The 14,202-nt window shown below is 43.0% G+C and overlaps 1 protein-coding gene across 1 annotated transcript in view; it reads left to right on the top strand.

Annotated features, from left to right (window-relative positions):
- cd2ap (CD2-associated protein) overlaps window positions 1-14,202 on the top strand; it is a 163,847-nt gene that overhangs the window by 96,692 nt on the left and 52,953 nt on the right. The window contains 4 exon segments of the mRNA XM_055635595.1: window positions 7,371-7,475; window positions 7,477-7,498; window positions 8,839-9,050; window positions 10,478-10,538. Of these exon segments, the coding sequence (XP_055491570.1) occupies window positions 7,371-7,475; window positions 7,477-7,498; window positions 8,839-9,050; window positions 10,478-10,538 (400 nt within the window).

Genomic DNA, 14,202 nt, shown 5'->3' with positions numbered 1-14,202 from the left:
TGTTTTTGCTACCATAGTGGATAACCTCACATTTATCCACATTAAACTACATCTGCTATGCATCTGCCCACTCACCCAACCTGTCCAAGTCACCCTGCATTCTCATAGCATCCTCCTCATAGTTCACACTGCCACCCAGCTTTGTGTCATCTGCAAATGTGCTAATGTTACTTCGAATCCCTTCATCTAAATCATTGATGTATATTGTAAATAGCTGCGGTCCCAGCACCGAGCCTTGCGGTACCCCATTAGTCACCGCCTGCCATTCTGAAAGGGACCCATTAATCCCTACTCTTTATTTCCTGTCTGCCAACCAATTTTCTATCCATGTCCGCACTCTACGCCCAATACCATGTGCACTAATTTTCCCCTGTTACTGTTATCCAAATGTGCCGCTATTTCGTCTTTTAGGAAAGATGGGTAATTGTCCCAAACATTATGCAGGGCACTGTAGGTACGCTATCAATGTGTACATGTGGGGGGCGGGGGGGGGGGGGGAACTTTTTAAAATCTCTTCCCTGTCTGGGAGACCCGACCTTTTCCACTGTCGGGTCTCTGTTGTCGTTGGGGCCTAGCACCGTGGAGCGGTCTCCAACCTGAACGACCCGGGGGCTCGGGAGACTGCGGAGCTGCGGACTACTCACCATCGTGGGGCTGGCCGGCCTCGGAGCGTGGGGAGCGGTGGTGACTCGCTGCTGCGACTCGACTCCTGGGGCTCGGAGGCTCCAGCAACGCAGCCGCAGGTCCGTTGAACTGGGACATCGCGAGCTCGCGGGTCCGGGGGGAGAGCCCGCTTCCCGGAGCTCCCGCAACGCGACTTCACCAGCCCGTGTCGCGGGGTTGGAATGACCCGGACCGGGACCATACATCACCTGGCGCGGCTTCATGGCCGTGGGACTCACCATCGCCCGTGGGGGTTCCAACCTTGTATTTTCAGACCGGGAGCGGGGCCGTAAATTGCCCCGAGCGGCCTAAAATGGCCGTGGGACTTATCATGACCCGCCTGGGGCTTGGACATCGGGAGAGAAATTGAGAGCAGGGGAGAGAAAGTGCCTTCCATCACAGTGGGTTCACTGTGATGGATGTTTGTGTGAATTTAATTGTGTGTATGTCTGTAGGACATTGTTTGTATGGCTGTGGAAACGGAATTTCGTTTGAGTCTCACTGGGGCTCAAATGACAATAAATTTGTATTGTATTGTATCAGATGTGAATGGCTTATTTGTCATATACAGTGCATTCTGAACGTATTCAGACCCCTTCACTTTTCCACATTTTGATACGTTACAGCCTTATTCTAAAATTGATTAAATTCATTGTTTTTATCATCATACACACAGTGCCCCATGATAAAAAAAGTGAAAACAGGTGTTTAGAAATATTTGCAAGGTAATTAAAAAGAAATAACTGAAATATCACATTTACATAAGTATTCAGACCCTTTACTCAGTACTTTGTTGAGGCACCTTTGGCAGCGATTACATGGGTATGATGCTACAAGCTTGGCACACCTGTATTTGGGTAATTTCTCCTATTCTCTGCAGATCCTCTCAAGCTCTGTCAGGTTGGATGGGGAGCGTCGATGCACAGCTATTTTCCGGCCCCTCCAGAGATGTTCGATTGGGTTCAAGTCCGGGCTCTGGCTGGGCCACTCAAGGACATTCACAGACTTGTCACGAAGCCACTCCTGCATTGTCTTGGCTGTGTTCTTCATGGTCCTGTTGGAAGGCGAACTCCGCCCACAGTCTGAGGTCCAGAACGCTCAGGAACAGGTTTTCATCAAGGATCTCTCTGTGCTTTGCTCCGTTCATCTTTCCCTCGATCCTGACTAGTCTCCCAGTTCCTGCCACTAAAAAACATCCCCACAGCATTATGCTGCCACCACCATGCTTCACCGTGGGTATGGTACTGGCCAGGTGATGAGCGGTGCCTGGTTTCCTCCAGACGTAATGGTTGGCATTCAGGCCAAAGAATTTAAATTTAGTTTCATCAGATCTGAGAATCTTGTTTCTCATGGTCTGAGAGTCGTTTACGTGCCTTTTGGCAAACTCCAAGCAGGCTGTCATGTGACTTTTACTGAGGAGTGGCTTCAGTCTGGCTCCACTCTGATTCCACTCTACCATAAAGGCCTGATTGGTCGAGTGCTGTAGATATAGTTCTCCTTCTGGAAGGTTCTCCCATCACCACAGAGGAACTCTGGAGGTCTGTCAGAGTGACCATCGGGTTCTTGGTCACCTCCCTGACTAAGGCCCTTCACCCCTGATTGCTCAGTTTGGCCTGGCGGCCAGCTGTATGAAGAGTCCTGGTTGTTCCAAAGTTCTTCCATTTAAGAATGACGGAGGCCACTGTGCTGCAAAATAAGGCTGTAACATAACAAAATGTGGAAAAAGTGAAGGGGGCTGAATACTTTCTGAATGCACTGACAAGTAGGGGGCGCTGCTCTGGCAGCAGCCATGTCAGCAGCGCGTTAGTTTTTTCAACTTTTTAAAAATTTTTAGTATGTTTTAAAGTATGTTTTTGATGTTCCTCGGTGTGTCTTGTGGGGGGGGGTAAGGGGGAAACCGCTTCGGTCGCCTCCTCCATGGAGAGGCAACTTTTTCCAGGTCGCCTCCCCCGTGGCCTAACATCAAGGATCGGCGCGGCCTTTCTACGGAGACGCGCCCGGGACTTCAGCGGCGGGCGCAGCGTGGACTCTCAGCGTGGAGCGGGTGAGCCCTCGCTGGGGCTCGCCGGAGAGGAGTGCTCGGTTTCGCAAGCCCGTGGCAGCCGGCAGCCTGAAGCCGCGATCTGCAGAGTTCCAGCTGGCGCGCCGTCTACAGCCCGGGATCCCTCGTGGGGGACCCGGGGGGGAGGGAAGAAGAAGCCACCACTGCCGGCCCACGGCCAACTTCTACCGCAGGCCCGGCGTGAACTTAACATCACCCCTGGAGGGGAGCTTAGACCGCCGGCCCTGCAGTCTACGGTGCTTCTGGCTGCGGCGGAGACTTTAAATCTCGACCGCCGGCCTGCGGCCTACACCAACTTAAAGCCGCGGTCTCCGGTGAGGAAGAGCCGATCCTGGACTGGACTCTGGACTCTGGTCCTGTCCACGGGGGGGAAATGGAGGAGGACTGGCCAAATTTTTGTGCCTTCCACCACAGTGATGAATGCTGTGGTGGATGTTTGTGTTACATTTTTATTGTGGTTGTGTGTTCTTTATTATTGTATTGCTGCTGACAACCCAAAATTCCACCGACCCTGGTTGTGTGGCAAATAAATAAATTCAAATTCAAATGAAATTCTTTGTTCTATTTCAGTTGTTGCAAATACTGTTAAGAAAGTTGCACCTTCATAATATCTTGAATGAAATGTGTTCAGGCCACCTTATGATTTGTTTTGTTCAGAAAATAATAGAATAAATGGGTTTTGTTCATAATTTTGATAATGGAATATTTTGCTCTTTCAGGAACTAATTGTTCATCTCTTTTCTAGAGCAGTGTTGGGAATATACTTGTTCATGAGCCAAGTGGTCCCTTTTTGTGTTGAGAGGCATGGTTAATCAATGTTTTTCAGAGAGTGGAGTGACTTACTCAGTGTAGCAAACTTGCCGATCATGTATTGCTTCTTAACCCTTCAGCAGAGATCAATACATTTGTGCCCAGATTGATTGACTCGGCAGAATAACATATTTTTCTATTACACTTCTGTGCTTGGTGCAATTAATTCAGTTCACTTGTTGAGCAAAATCTCCTGTGCCCAGCAGACAATGAAGCTGGTGGACTGTATTGAGGCAGCTTCCTGCTGGTTGGAGACTGTCATCAAGGTGGCGATAGCAGACTCTGGAGTGCAGTGGTGTCTCTGGTGAAGGTAGTTTAGGTTAGTTTACAGATACAGCGTGGAAACAGGCCCTTTAGCCCATCGAGTCTGCGCCAACCAGCGATCCTCGCACCCAACACTATCCTACATCCTGGGGACAATTTTATAATTTTTTACTTCACGGGGAGAACATACGAACTCTGCACAGATGGCACGCGTAGTCAGGATTGAACCTGGGTCTCTGGCTCTGTTATAGCCCTGTCCCACGGTGCGAGTTCATTCCAAGAGCTCTCCCGAGTTTAAAAAAAAAAATCTAACTCATGGTAAGCACGGAGAATGAATGTAGCGGGTACATTGGAACTCAGGAACGTCTCTTAGGGCTAACGGCAGGTATTTTGGAAGACTCGCTAATGGCAGGTAAGCACGGGAAGACTCGTGAAGATTTTTCAACATGATGAAAAATGTCCACGAGAGCCGCGAGTACCGATGAGTGGCCATTACCATAAATCTCCGAGTTCGACGGGGCAAACTCGGGAGAACTCTTGAAATGAACTCGTACTGTTGGACAGGGGTTTAAGGCAGCAACTCAACTGCTTGGTCACCCTCAGCTGTGGCTTCTATTCGCAATGCCTGACAAGTTGGGTTATCACTGTTAAATGCAGTATCCCATGACATGTTAACACCACTTGGAGAGAGTGGAGTTTATTGAGATCCTGGAGCAGTCAAATATCAGAGCTCCCCTCTGCCTTGTCAATTGTGCCCCAGGCAATACAGAGCATTGTTGGGTGCTGGAGGAATGCTGTAAGATGACCTAGTTAGGTACTAATTTGCCTTTGGATTCAACTCAGAATTTTTATGGTCAGGAATTACTCCCCTCGGCCCTCCTTCCCAAGGTACCCAAAAGCCAACGGGTTTATTTTCCCAAAGCAGTGAAAATGGTAGATCTTGTAAGTTGAATGTCATACTGTTTTTGTGAAAGTATTGGTTTTCATCTGCTACCATGTTCGATGCAACAGTGAATTTGCTGTAGGAGAGAACATGCACTGAAGGAGGGAAGCCCACTCACTTTGGCTCTCCTTCAAGCATTGTTGCTAGCAACTAGTTTGGCATGATGAAGAGGAGAAACATGACAGACAGCTGGCAAGTGTGAAACTAACTTTAGCCAACCAGATTCTTCACATCAGCCTCAACGCACCAATGCGACGCTACCTCAATGAACTTTGTCTACTTTGTTCAGATTCGTAGTTGCCACCTTGGTAACTACCCGTGAACAAATTATGCAATTAAATTTAAATTTGGTGAAATTGAGCTTTTTTGGGGTTGCTCGTAGTTTAAAATAATCTCAATACTAATTGTCTGGACCCAAAACGTCACCTATTTCCTTCGCTCCATAGATGCTGCCTCTCCCGCTGAGTTTCTCCAGCTTTTTTGTCTACCATCAATACTGATGCAATCGTTTTGGGGACAGTTGGGGAAAAATTATATTGGTCTTTTAGGAGCGCATACTGTGCTGAAATATTGCATTATGCATAGAGGTGGATCAAATCACATTTTTGCATTGCTATATATATGCTTTGACTTGGGAACAAAAGGAAATGGAGTGGTAAGAACAATAGTAAGGCTTAAGAGAGATTATGATGATCATTTATTTTGGTAAGCGTGAGCTTCGTATTTGTGCACGGCAATTTTTATTTGGAGCTAAGATGGAACTTTTCATTGTACTGCTAGAGCCAGCTGCATTGTGAACTGTTTTATTGGTGCATTTCTGCTATGGGAACTGGTGATGTGGCATTTTCGTATTGGCCATAAGTTGCCAGCAAGAATGTGAGTCAGTCTGCCGCAAGGATTGGCTGAGAAATGTTGTTGCTGAAGAGCAGTTGGGTTCATGTTACCACTGACTTATATTTTTAACTCTTAAGGAAGGGAATTTGCCTGAAATGTTAAGTTTGTTTCTCTGCAAGGAAGCTGTAGCTGCTCAGCTGAACATGACCAAACATACTATTTCTGACTTTCAGCATTTACTATATTTTACACCTTGTTAAATAATTAAAACACCTTGTTAAATAATTTTTGAAAGATTACAGACTGGTTCATTACATGGTGCTCGATGTGGTCAGAGCAATCATATTTAATGCTACTCTGGTACAATTTCTCCTGGTTTGTATGTACCTGGGAGGTAACCTGCAATACAGATCTAGTTTTAAAGATACAGCGCGGAAACAGACCCTTCGGCCCACCGAGTCCGCTCTGACCAGCGACCCCTGCACATTAAGATAGATATGCCACATTGTCACTATACATGTACAGTTTACACATTCAGCTGCTCGTACTCAGAACCTACATACCTGTACGCTTTGGAGTGTGGAACAGAAAAAAAAAAAAACTGAGGGAGATGGGGGGGGGGGGACGAGGAGAACGTACAAATTCTGCGGCTGCTACAAACATATACCCATACATACAGATCGAACCCAGTCCGTGTTGGGCAAATGCTGTAAGGCAGCAACTATACCGCTGCGAAACCAATGCCACACCAGACATCTTGCACTTGCTAATCCCGATTTATAAGTTTTAATTTGATTTTTATGCACTTATAGGTAGAAGAGGGCTGCAGGAAGGGACAGTGAGTGCAGGAAAAGCTGTCTTTGATTATTTCTTTGCAATTTTGTAAAGGCAGCTGGATCGATCAGAATGACGATGGAGAGGGCAGCCAATGAGGTGCTGTAAGGTGAGCCAGGTAAGGTTCCCTGTGCCAAACTGCAAATGTTGGAAATGCTGTAATGCAGAATTGCTGTGACATCTGTGGTGAGAGGTAGAAGGTCAGCAGCAGTAAACGTCCAGGTAATGCTTCTCTCGTAGTCAGGAAGTGCAGCCGCTGAATGAGCTGAATGATGACCGCTGTCGTGTTGTCCGTCATTTTGGGTGAAACTTTTTTTAGCAAGCAATCAGAATTCTTTAAGGAATAATAATTTCTGGAATTATTCTGTAGGGGGCCGATAGTACGGATCAAATGCCCCCTGAAATTGTAATGATTTACATTTTTTTTTAAATGGTGTCTTTGCAGCCAAGACTTGTTTTGGAACACTTGAGTTGTCAACTTTTTGTTTTCTTCAATGTAGGGTAAGAGTTCGACTCCCTATTGAAATAAGTCCCCACCCCCCTGTCATCACCAAATTTGACAATGCATTGGTGTTGTATACCTACAGCTAAATTAATTTTCTTATTATGACCTGTTTTGAATTCTTAATTATTTTCATTTTTCATAAATGTAATTGAATGAAGTGCTAAATATGGCAGATTAGAATTGGCCTCGGCATGATGTTCGGCACGGCATTGTGGGCTGAAAGGCCTTTTCTTGTGCTTGTTATGTTTTCTGTATGAATGTGGTGATTCTTCTGTGTGTATGTTTCCAGGGATTCTTGCCAGCTTCCTTCCAAACAGTACCGACAGCACGGACCAACCGGTGGGTTGCTGCAAATGCTGGTCAGCAACTATACCGCTGCGAAACCAATGCCACACCAGACATCTTGCACTTGCTAATCCCGATTTATAAGTTTTAATTTGATTTTTATCTTCTAGGTAGAAGAAGGCTGGTGGAAGGGAGCCTTGAGTGAGAAAACTGGATTATTTCCATGCAATTTTGTAAAGGAACTGATCGATCAGAATGACGATGGAGAAGGGCCGCAACGAGGAGTTAAGTGAGCCAGGTAAAGGTTTGAGAAAAACTGCAAATGTTGGAACGACTGAAATTACAGAGAATTGCTGGGACATCTGGCCGAGAGAAGGAATCATTAAACGTCAAATAGGAGCGCTGCGTGCTGCTGCTGCTGCCTGAATGACCAGAATATTTTCTTCATATTCGGCAGGTTTGTGAGACGGCGGCACCGGGAGCCAAGCAATCAGAATTCTGGAGGGATAATAATTTTCAGGGCTCTCGCAAGCGGCGATATATCCCCCGCCCGAGATATTTTGCGGGGTTGAAGAGCTCCTGGAGCGGTCTTTGCATCACCGCTTCCGCGCGGCTCTTGGTTTTTGCTTTTTGGACTCTTCAATGGAAGGGTACGAGTTCTGACCCAGATATTCAACCATTCCCCCCCCCCCCCTCTACATTTACCCAAACAGATCAACATTGGATATACCAAAGCTAAATGAATTTTCTTATTATGACCCGTTTTGAATTCTTAATTTTTTTCATTTTTCATAAATGCAATTGAACGAAGTGCTAAATATGGCAGATTAGAATTGGCCTCGGCATGATGTTCGGCACGGCATTGTGGGCTGAAGGGCCTTTTCTTGTGCTTGTTATGTTCTCTGTATGAATGTGGTGATTCTTCTGTGTGTATGTTTCCAGGGATTCTTGCCAGCTTCCTTCCATGTACCTGTCATTCCTTCTGTCTTAACAAAATGCTAACGTGTGTGAATGGAGAAGTTTGGCCAAGCTCAATGCTGCCCAATGGTCATATTCTACATTTCTTGTTGTATTTACCAGAGTTGGGATTGTTCAGACAAGATGACTTCATGTTTTTAGAAAGTTTAGACATGGAAAGACTTGCCCAAGCAATCATCCATAGATTATTTGCAATGAATTTTGTTTGGTGGATTTCCTGGTCATTCAACTTCAAGGAATTTGCTAAAACTGAAGGTTGTCTAATGTCCAATTGTCTTTATTCTTAAAACAAGGATTACTTAAGATGATAATTCATGACTACCATCCCACCAGCCTGATGCTTTATTTTCTCGTCATTTCTGCTGACAATGGAGAAAGTGCACTGCCAGGCTGTGCTATTCTGAGGGAGAAGCAAGCACCTCAAAGGAATGTTGGCTTTCTTGAGCCTTGTCATTTGTACAATCCTCTTGTGCGAAGAGTATCTCAGCTTGCAGAATTCTGAACCTATGAAGATATGGAGTTGTATGATTTATAATAAAGTGCGGTTATGAGCCTTGTGAATTGATTTGTTGACGGATTATTTTCTGTGTATTGAGTATTTGAAGCACAATTTGTTAATAGCATTGACGGTGTGAACAGATTTGTTTCTGATTACTATAGACATGACTGTCAAGGATTCGATCGGGGTGGGACCATTATCACCAACATCACCGTTAGACATTACAGGAAACGAGTGCACAGCAGGAACAGGCGCAGCATCCCAGCCAAAGAAAATTCGCGGTTTGGGATTTGGAGATATATTTAAGGAAGGATCTGTAAAGCTAAAATCACGATTGCCTAATTCGGAATTGGAGGATAAAAAATCAGAAAAGGTGGGCCCCAAGTATTTTTTCTGTTATCTACAACAATCATTTTGCATGACTTATTAAAGATTTAAGTTATTTGCATGTTGTTAATCATGTAACTTTGCAACTTGCAAATTGGCTGACTTATTTATTTATGAAGTATTTTACAGATACAGTACTCGAAGCAGGTATAATAACCACATTAAAAAACATTTGGTTAGATATATGGATAGAAAAGGTTTAGCGGGTTATGGGTCAGGCACAGGCAAATGGGGAAACAAACTGCTGATACTGATTTGCAAAAAAAGACGCATAATGCTGGAGTAACTCAGCAGATCAGGCAGCAAATCTAGAGAACATGGATAGGTGATGTTTTGGGTCGGGACCCTCTGAAGAAGCATCCCGGCCCGAAATATCACTTATCCGTGTTATCTATAGATGCTACCTGGCCCGCTGAGTTACTCCAGCACTTTGTGTCTTTTTTTTTTTATTTACAAGCAAATGGGACCAGCTAAGTTGGAGCAAACTGACAGCGTGGTGTTTTGTGCTTTGACTGACTACATTATCAATTGACAGATCGATGACTGCAGATGCGAACAAATAAATTTCCTTCTAAATAATAATGTATTCTGTCTCTTCATTATGAGATTGCACGTGATCGTTTGATTGCCATTTATTTAACTTGCCAATGCCATTATCATAAATTAAGTGGAAATGCCAAAGGTCTGCTGTTTAGAGTTCCTCATGCCAAAGCCAGTTGTGATTAAGCCTACCTTTTGGTTTTTGCTCTCTAAAATGAAGTGATCACTCATAGGATTACATATGGTTGTTTTAACTGTTCTTTCTGCTATCAGCATCTGGCATCAGTCTCCTTGCTGAGGGAAATTCCAATGAAGGAGTACAGTGAAGATCATTGTGATTGAAAGTTAGCATCATAACTAAATTGTGCATTCAGCAAATCAGCATGTAAAAATATGCTGTGTACAAATGCTATCTACATTGTGACATAGTGACAATTGCTAAACAACCTTTTGATTGACTTTATGTTGGGCAGAGATTTTGTGCTGCTGTAAACAGTCATGTCATGTCAGTTGTTGATAATAGACAAAAATGCTGGAGAACTCAGTGGGTGAGGCAGCATCTATGGAGAGAAGGAATAGGCGACGTTTCGGGTCGAGACCCTTCTTCATACATGTCAGTTGTTGATAAGTAATCAGTTCAAAAATGTTGTTAAATTTTAATTCTTGAATCTTACCAGGGAAAGTAAATGAGTAAATAGTCTAACTTAATTGAAAATTCCAGGAATATGTAGTCACTGAGCCAATTTCATTGACGGAAGACCTTGTGTGTTGAATGATAATGGAGCTACTCTCAAAATATTGACTATAATGCAAATGTAGCTATTTTGATTTACACACAATCATTAATTGCATGTAATTTTATGTACTTTGCAGCAATCCATCCCGGCATCTAATGCAGAGGCTCTGAAAAGTGAAGCAGAAAATAAACACAAAGGTATTGTTCAAAAACACTAACAGCATCAGCTATTTCCAAATTAATTTTGATCCTAATGGTTCAAACTTGATGGTGGTGAATAAGTAGCAAACTCAGCTGTTTGAAAAATTCACAAGAAGTATCAGTTGGCAATTAAAAATTGCAATATCTATAAAGTCAAGAAATATGAATTCTAAAATGTATATTGTGTAGTTTATTGACGTACAAACAATCTCTCATTGGCTGATCAGTTAAATTGTTTTCACAATTTATTTCTGCTTTATACATCAATGTGGTTCTACTGCCCTCTGGAGGAATTGCACGGCTGAGCAGCACATGTGCAGATACAATTCAGTTGTTGAATAAAAAGCTCTGGCAAACTTAATATCGGCTACCTACAATCCAATTGGTGCAGCTAGATCAAAATCGTTAAATATCTTCTCAAATATTAATTCTGGGGTGCAAATAAGGAAATTTGTAGTCATAATGTGCAGAGTAAATTGAGATGTGATCTAACTAATGTATTTTGGTTGTCCTGATTACTGTCCCTGTTGTTCTAACCAGATATGACATTGCAAGCAATGTGCAGACTTGAGGGAAAAAAAACATCCAAGTTTGACCCTATTCAATTTAAGAAAGTGTGGAATCCATTGCAGCAAATGTGATGTGGAAGAGGAATCCTGAAAGTAGTTTTGCCACCTCCAATAGGATCCCACTACTGGCCACATCTTCCTATCTCCTCCCCTTTCTGCTTTCCACAGAGACTGTTCCCTCCACAACTCCCTGGTCAATTCGTCACTTCCCACCCAAACCACGCTCTCCACAGCTACTTTACCTTGCAAACGCAGGAGATGCGACATCTTTCCCTTTACCTCCCTGCTCCACTCCATCCAAGGACTTAATCACTTTCCAGGTGAGGCAGAGGTTCACCTGCACCTCCTCCAACCTCATCTACTGCATCCGCTGCTCCAGGTGTCAACTCCTCTATATCGGCGGGACCAAGCGCAGGCTCAGCGATCGTTTAGCTGAACACCTCTGCTCAGTCCGTCTTAACCAACCTGAGCTCCCAGTGGCCCAGCACGTCAACTCACCCTCCTATTCCCAATCTGACCTGTCAGGGTGAGCCCAGCGCAAATTGGAGGAACGGCACCTCATATTTCGCTTGGGTAGTCTGCACCCCAGAGGTATGAACATTGACTTCTTTAATTTTAGATAGCCCTTGCTTTCTCCCTCCTTCCCCTCCCCCTTCTCAGTTCTCCCACAGTCCTACTGTCTCCTCCTACTTACTTTCTTTTTCCCGCCATACCCGCCCCTCCCCACATCAGTCTGAAGAAGGGTCTCGACCCAATGCTGTCTCACCCTCAGAGTTTCTCCAGCATTTTTTGTCTACTTTTGATTTTTCCAACATCTGCAGTTCCTTCTTAAACAGAAAGTAGTACACGTCACTCCTTGTCCCATAGTTTTGAAATATTAAGAAGTGAAGTTTAATTTTCATCTTGTTGGTTTGCTGTGGTCAATTGATATTTTGCTGCTGAGTTTTTTCAATTGTTATTGGACTGTTTTATCAACTTTGTAGTCTGTGTAGGAATAGCTTTTCATAAAATGAAGCTTTGGCATGATGTTTTCCAATTCATTTTTGTAATAAAAATCTCTCTTTGAATTTCCTTTCATAAATTTGGATTTTGCATCTTGTTAATTATTTAATTAAATCAATCTTTGATTTCCAATAAAGAGGGAAAGTTCAATGTGGGGGAGTATTGTTATGGCAAATTGATTGTCATTTACTGTGATAGTGCATGATGCAATGTACCTGGGATGGTGCTATCAAGATATCCTTAAATTCATCAGTGGTAACAGATGGAGACGCAAGTTGCTTTTCTTTCCCTTCGTAAAATTATTTCAGTATATTTTTCGCGTTTGAATTTTAAAACTGAGAAATTGATTAACGCGAATTGTTATAGATTAGGCAAAAGAGGGGTAGTAGTAAAATTGACTATTTTTCTGATGAAAGTTGGTGGTGGTTGTTTTTCTTTCATTTTTCTCTGAATTGAAGAACATACATCCAGGTCCAAGAAGTTGATTTTTAGGTAGCCTTGATGGGTATAAAAAGCAACTTTATGTAAATATTGTTATTGTCAGAATTTAGAATCTTTAGTATTCAGCAACACATTTTGCAAGATTTGAGCATTGCTGGCAAAGTCTGTACTGATTGTCCTTTTCTCTGATCTTTGAGTTTTTACTGTTGTGAGAAGTCATGAGATGCTTGCAGAAAGTGCTGTGATAACATTTCAGGTGAACAGTCTGACAATTAATGATGAGTAGAAGGGATGAGAGATGTGACAGTGAGGTGGAACAGAGTGTTATTGGAACAAATATAGAAAATTATGTACTATGTGATCCAGGACAACATGGAAATGGCAGATGATGCACATGGAGGAGGATCATCCAGCTAGATTGGAGACAATTTGGGACAACAAATGCTGACTTTGCCAGCTATGCCCAGATCCTGCAAAATTATTAAATATAAAAAAAACCTGCAGGCCAATATATTAGAAATGAAGATTATATAATGATAATCCATGAACACTTGGCAAGGGATGTTTGAGGATGGTAAGCCAAAAAAATAAAGATTTGTAAGGTTCAATTCAAATGCTAATGTAATAACAGGTTAATGTTATACTTTAAAAGATATGTTAAAGGATGTGTCTAAAAAAATATGATATCTTTATTTTCTTATTCCTTGTCCTGAGTAGCTGCTCTTCTATCCTATCGGTGAAGATAAGAGGACCATAATAAATACCAAGGATCATTAACTTGATGTTTATCAACGTAATGTTCCTAATAATTAAGTTTAGGTTCAGTTCATTTCCACGTGGAGTCTTGTAAAAATGTTACACATAGAGAAAGATAAATTCATATTCTAAATCTATCTTAAATCTGTGCGTTTTAAGTGTTTCTTGATTTTCTTACAGTTCAGATTAAACCAGCTAGCTTCAGATAATGTCAATGGAAGAATATTTAACAACAATGTTATATTTGCTGCTCCTGTGGTTGGAGTTGATCAATGGTTCGTAATAATGTTGGCATGTGCATGTTGGTCTGGCCCATCACTCAAAAAACTAATCATAAAATATTATGATTTTGGGATAGCTCTGCGAAAGGAGTGCACATATAACTTAGCAGAAGGTTAATCAATCAACACTTTAGATACAGCATGGAAACAGACCCTTTGGCCCATCGAGTCTGACCTAACGAGTGATCACTCTGTACACTAGCACTATGCTACGTTTAGGGACCATTTACGATTTTACCAAAGCCAACTAACCTACAAAACTGAGATAGACACAAAATGCTGGAATAACTCAGGCAGCATCTCTGGAGAAAAGGAATGGATAACGTTCGGGTCGAGACCTTTCTTTAGATGGTTTGTAAGTCTGAAGAATGTCACTCATTCCTTCTCTCCGGAGATGCTGCCTGTCCCGCTGAGTTACTCCAGCATTTTGCGTCTATCTTTGGTTAAACCAGCATCTCCAATTCCAACCTACAAACCTGTACGTCTTTGGAATGTGTGAGGAAGTCGGGGCACCTGGAGAAAACCCACGCGGTCACGGGAGAATGTACAAACTCCATGCAGACAGCATCCGTATTCAGGATCTAATCTGGGTCTCTTGCCCTGTACGGCAGC

Source organism: Leucoraja erinacea, chromosome 5 (assembly GCF_028641065.1).
Source record: "Leucoraja erinacea ecotype New England chromosome 5, Leri_hhj_1, whole genome shotgun sequence".
NCBI classification, from domain to species: Eukaryota; Metazoa; Chordata; class Chondrichthyes; order Rajiformes; family Rajidae; genus Leucoraja; species Leucoraja erinaceus.
The sequence above is the reverse complement of the archived record's forward strand: the minus strand, read 5'-3'. Positions and strand labels throughout refer to the sequence as shown.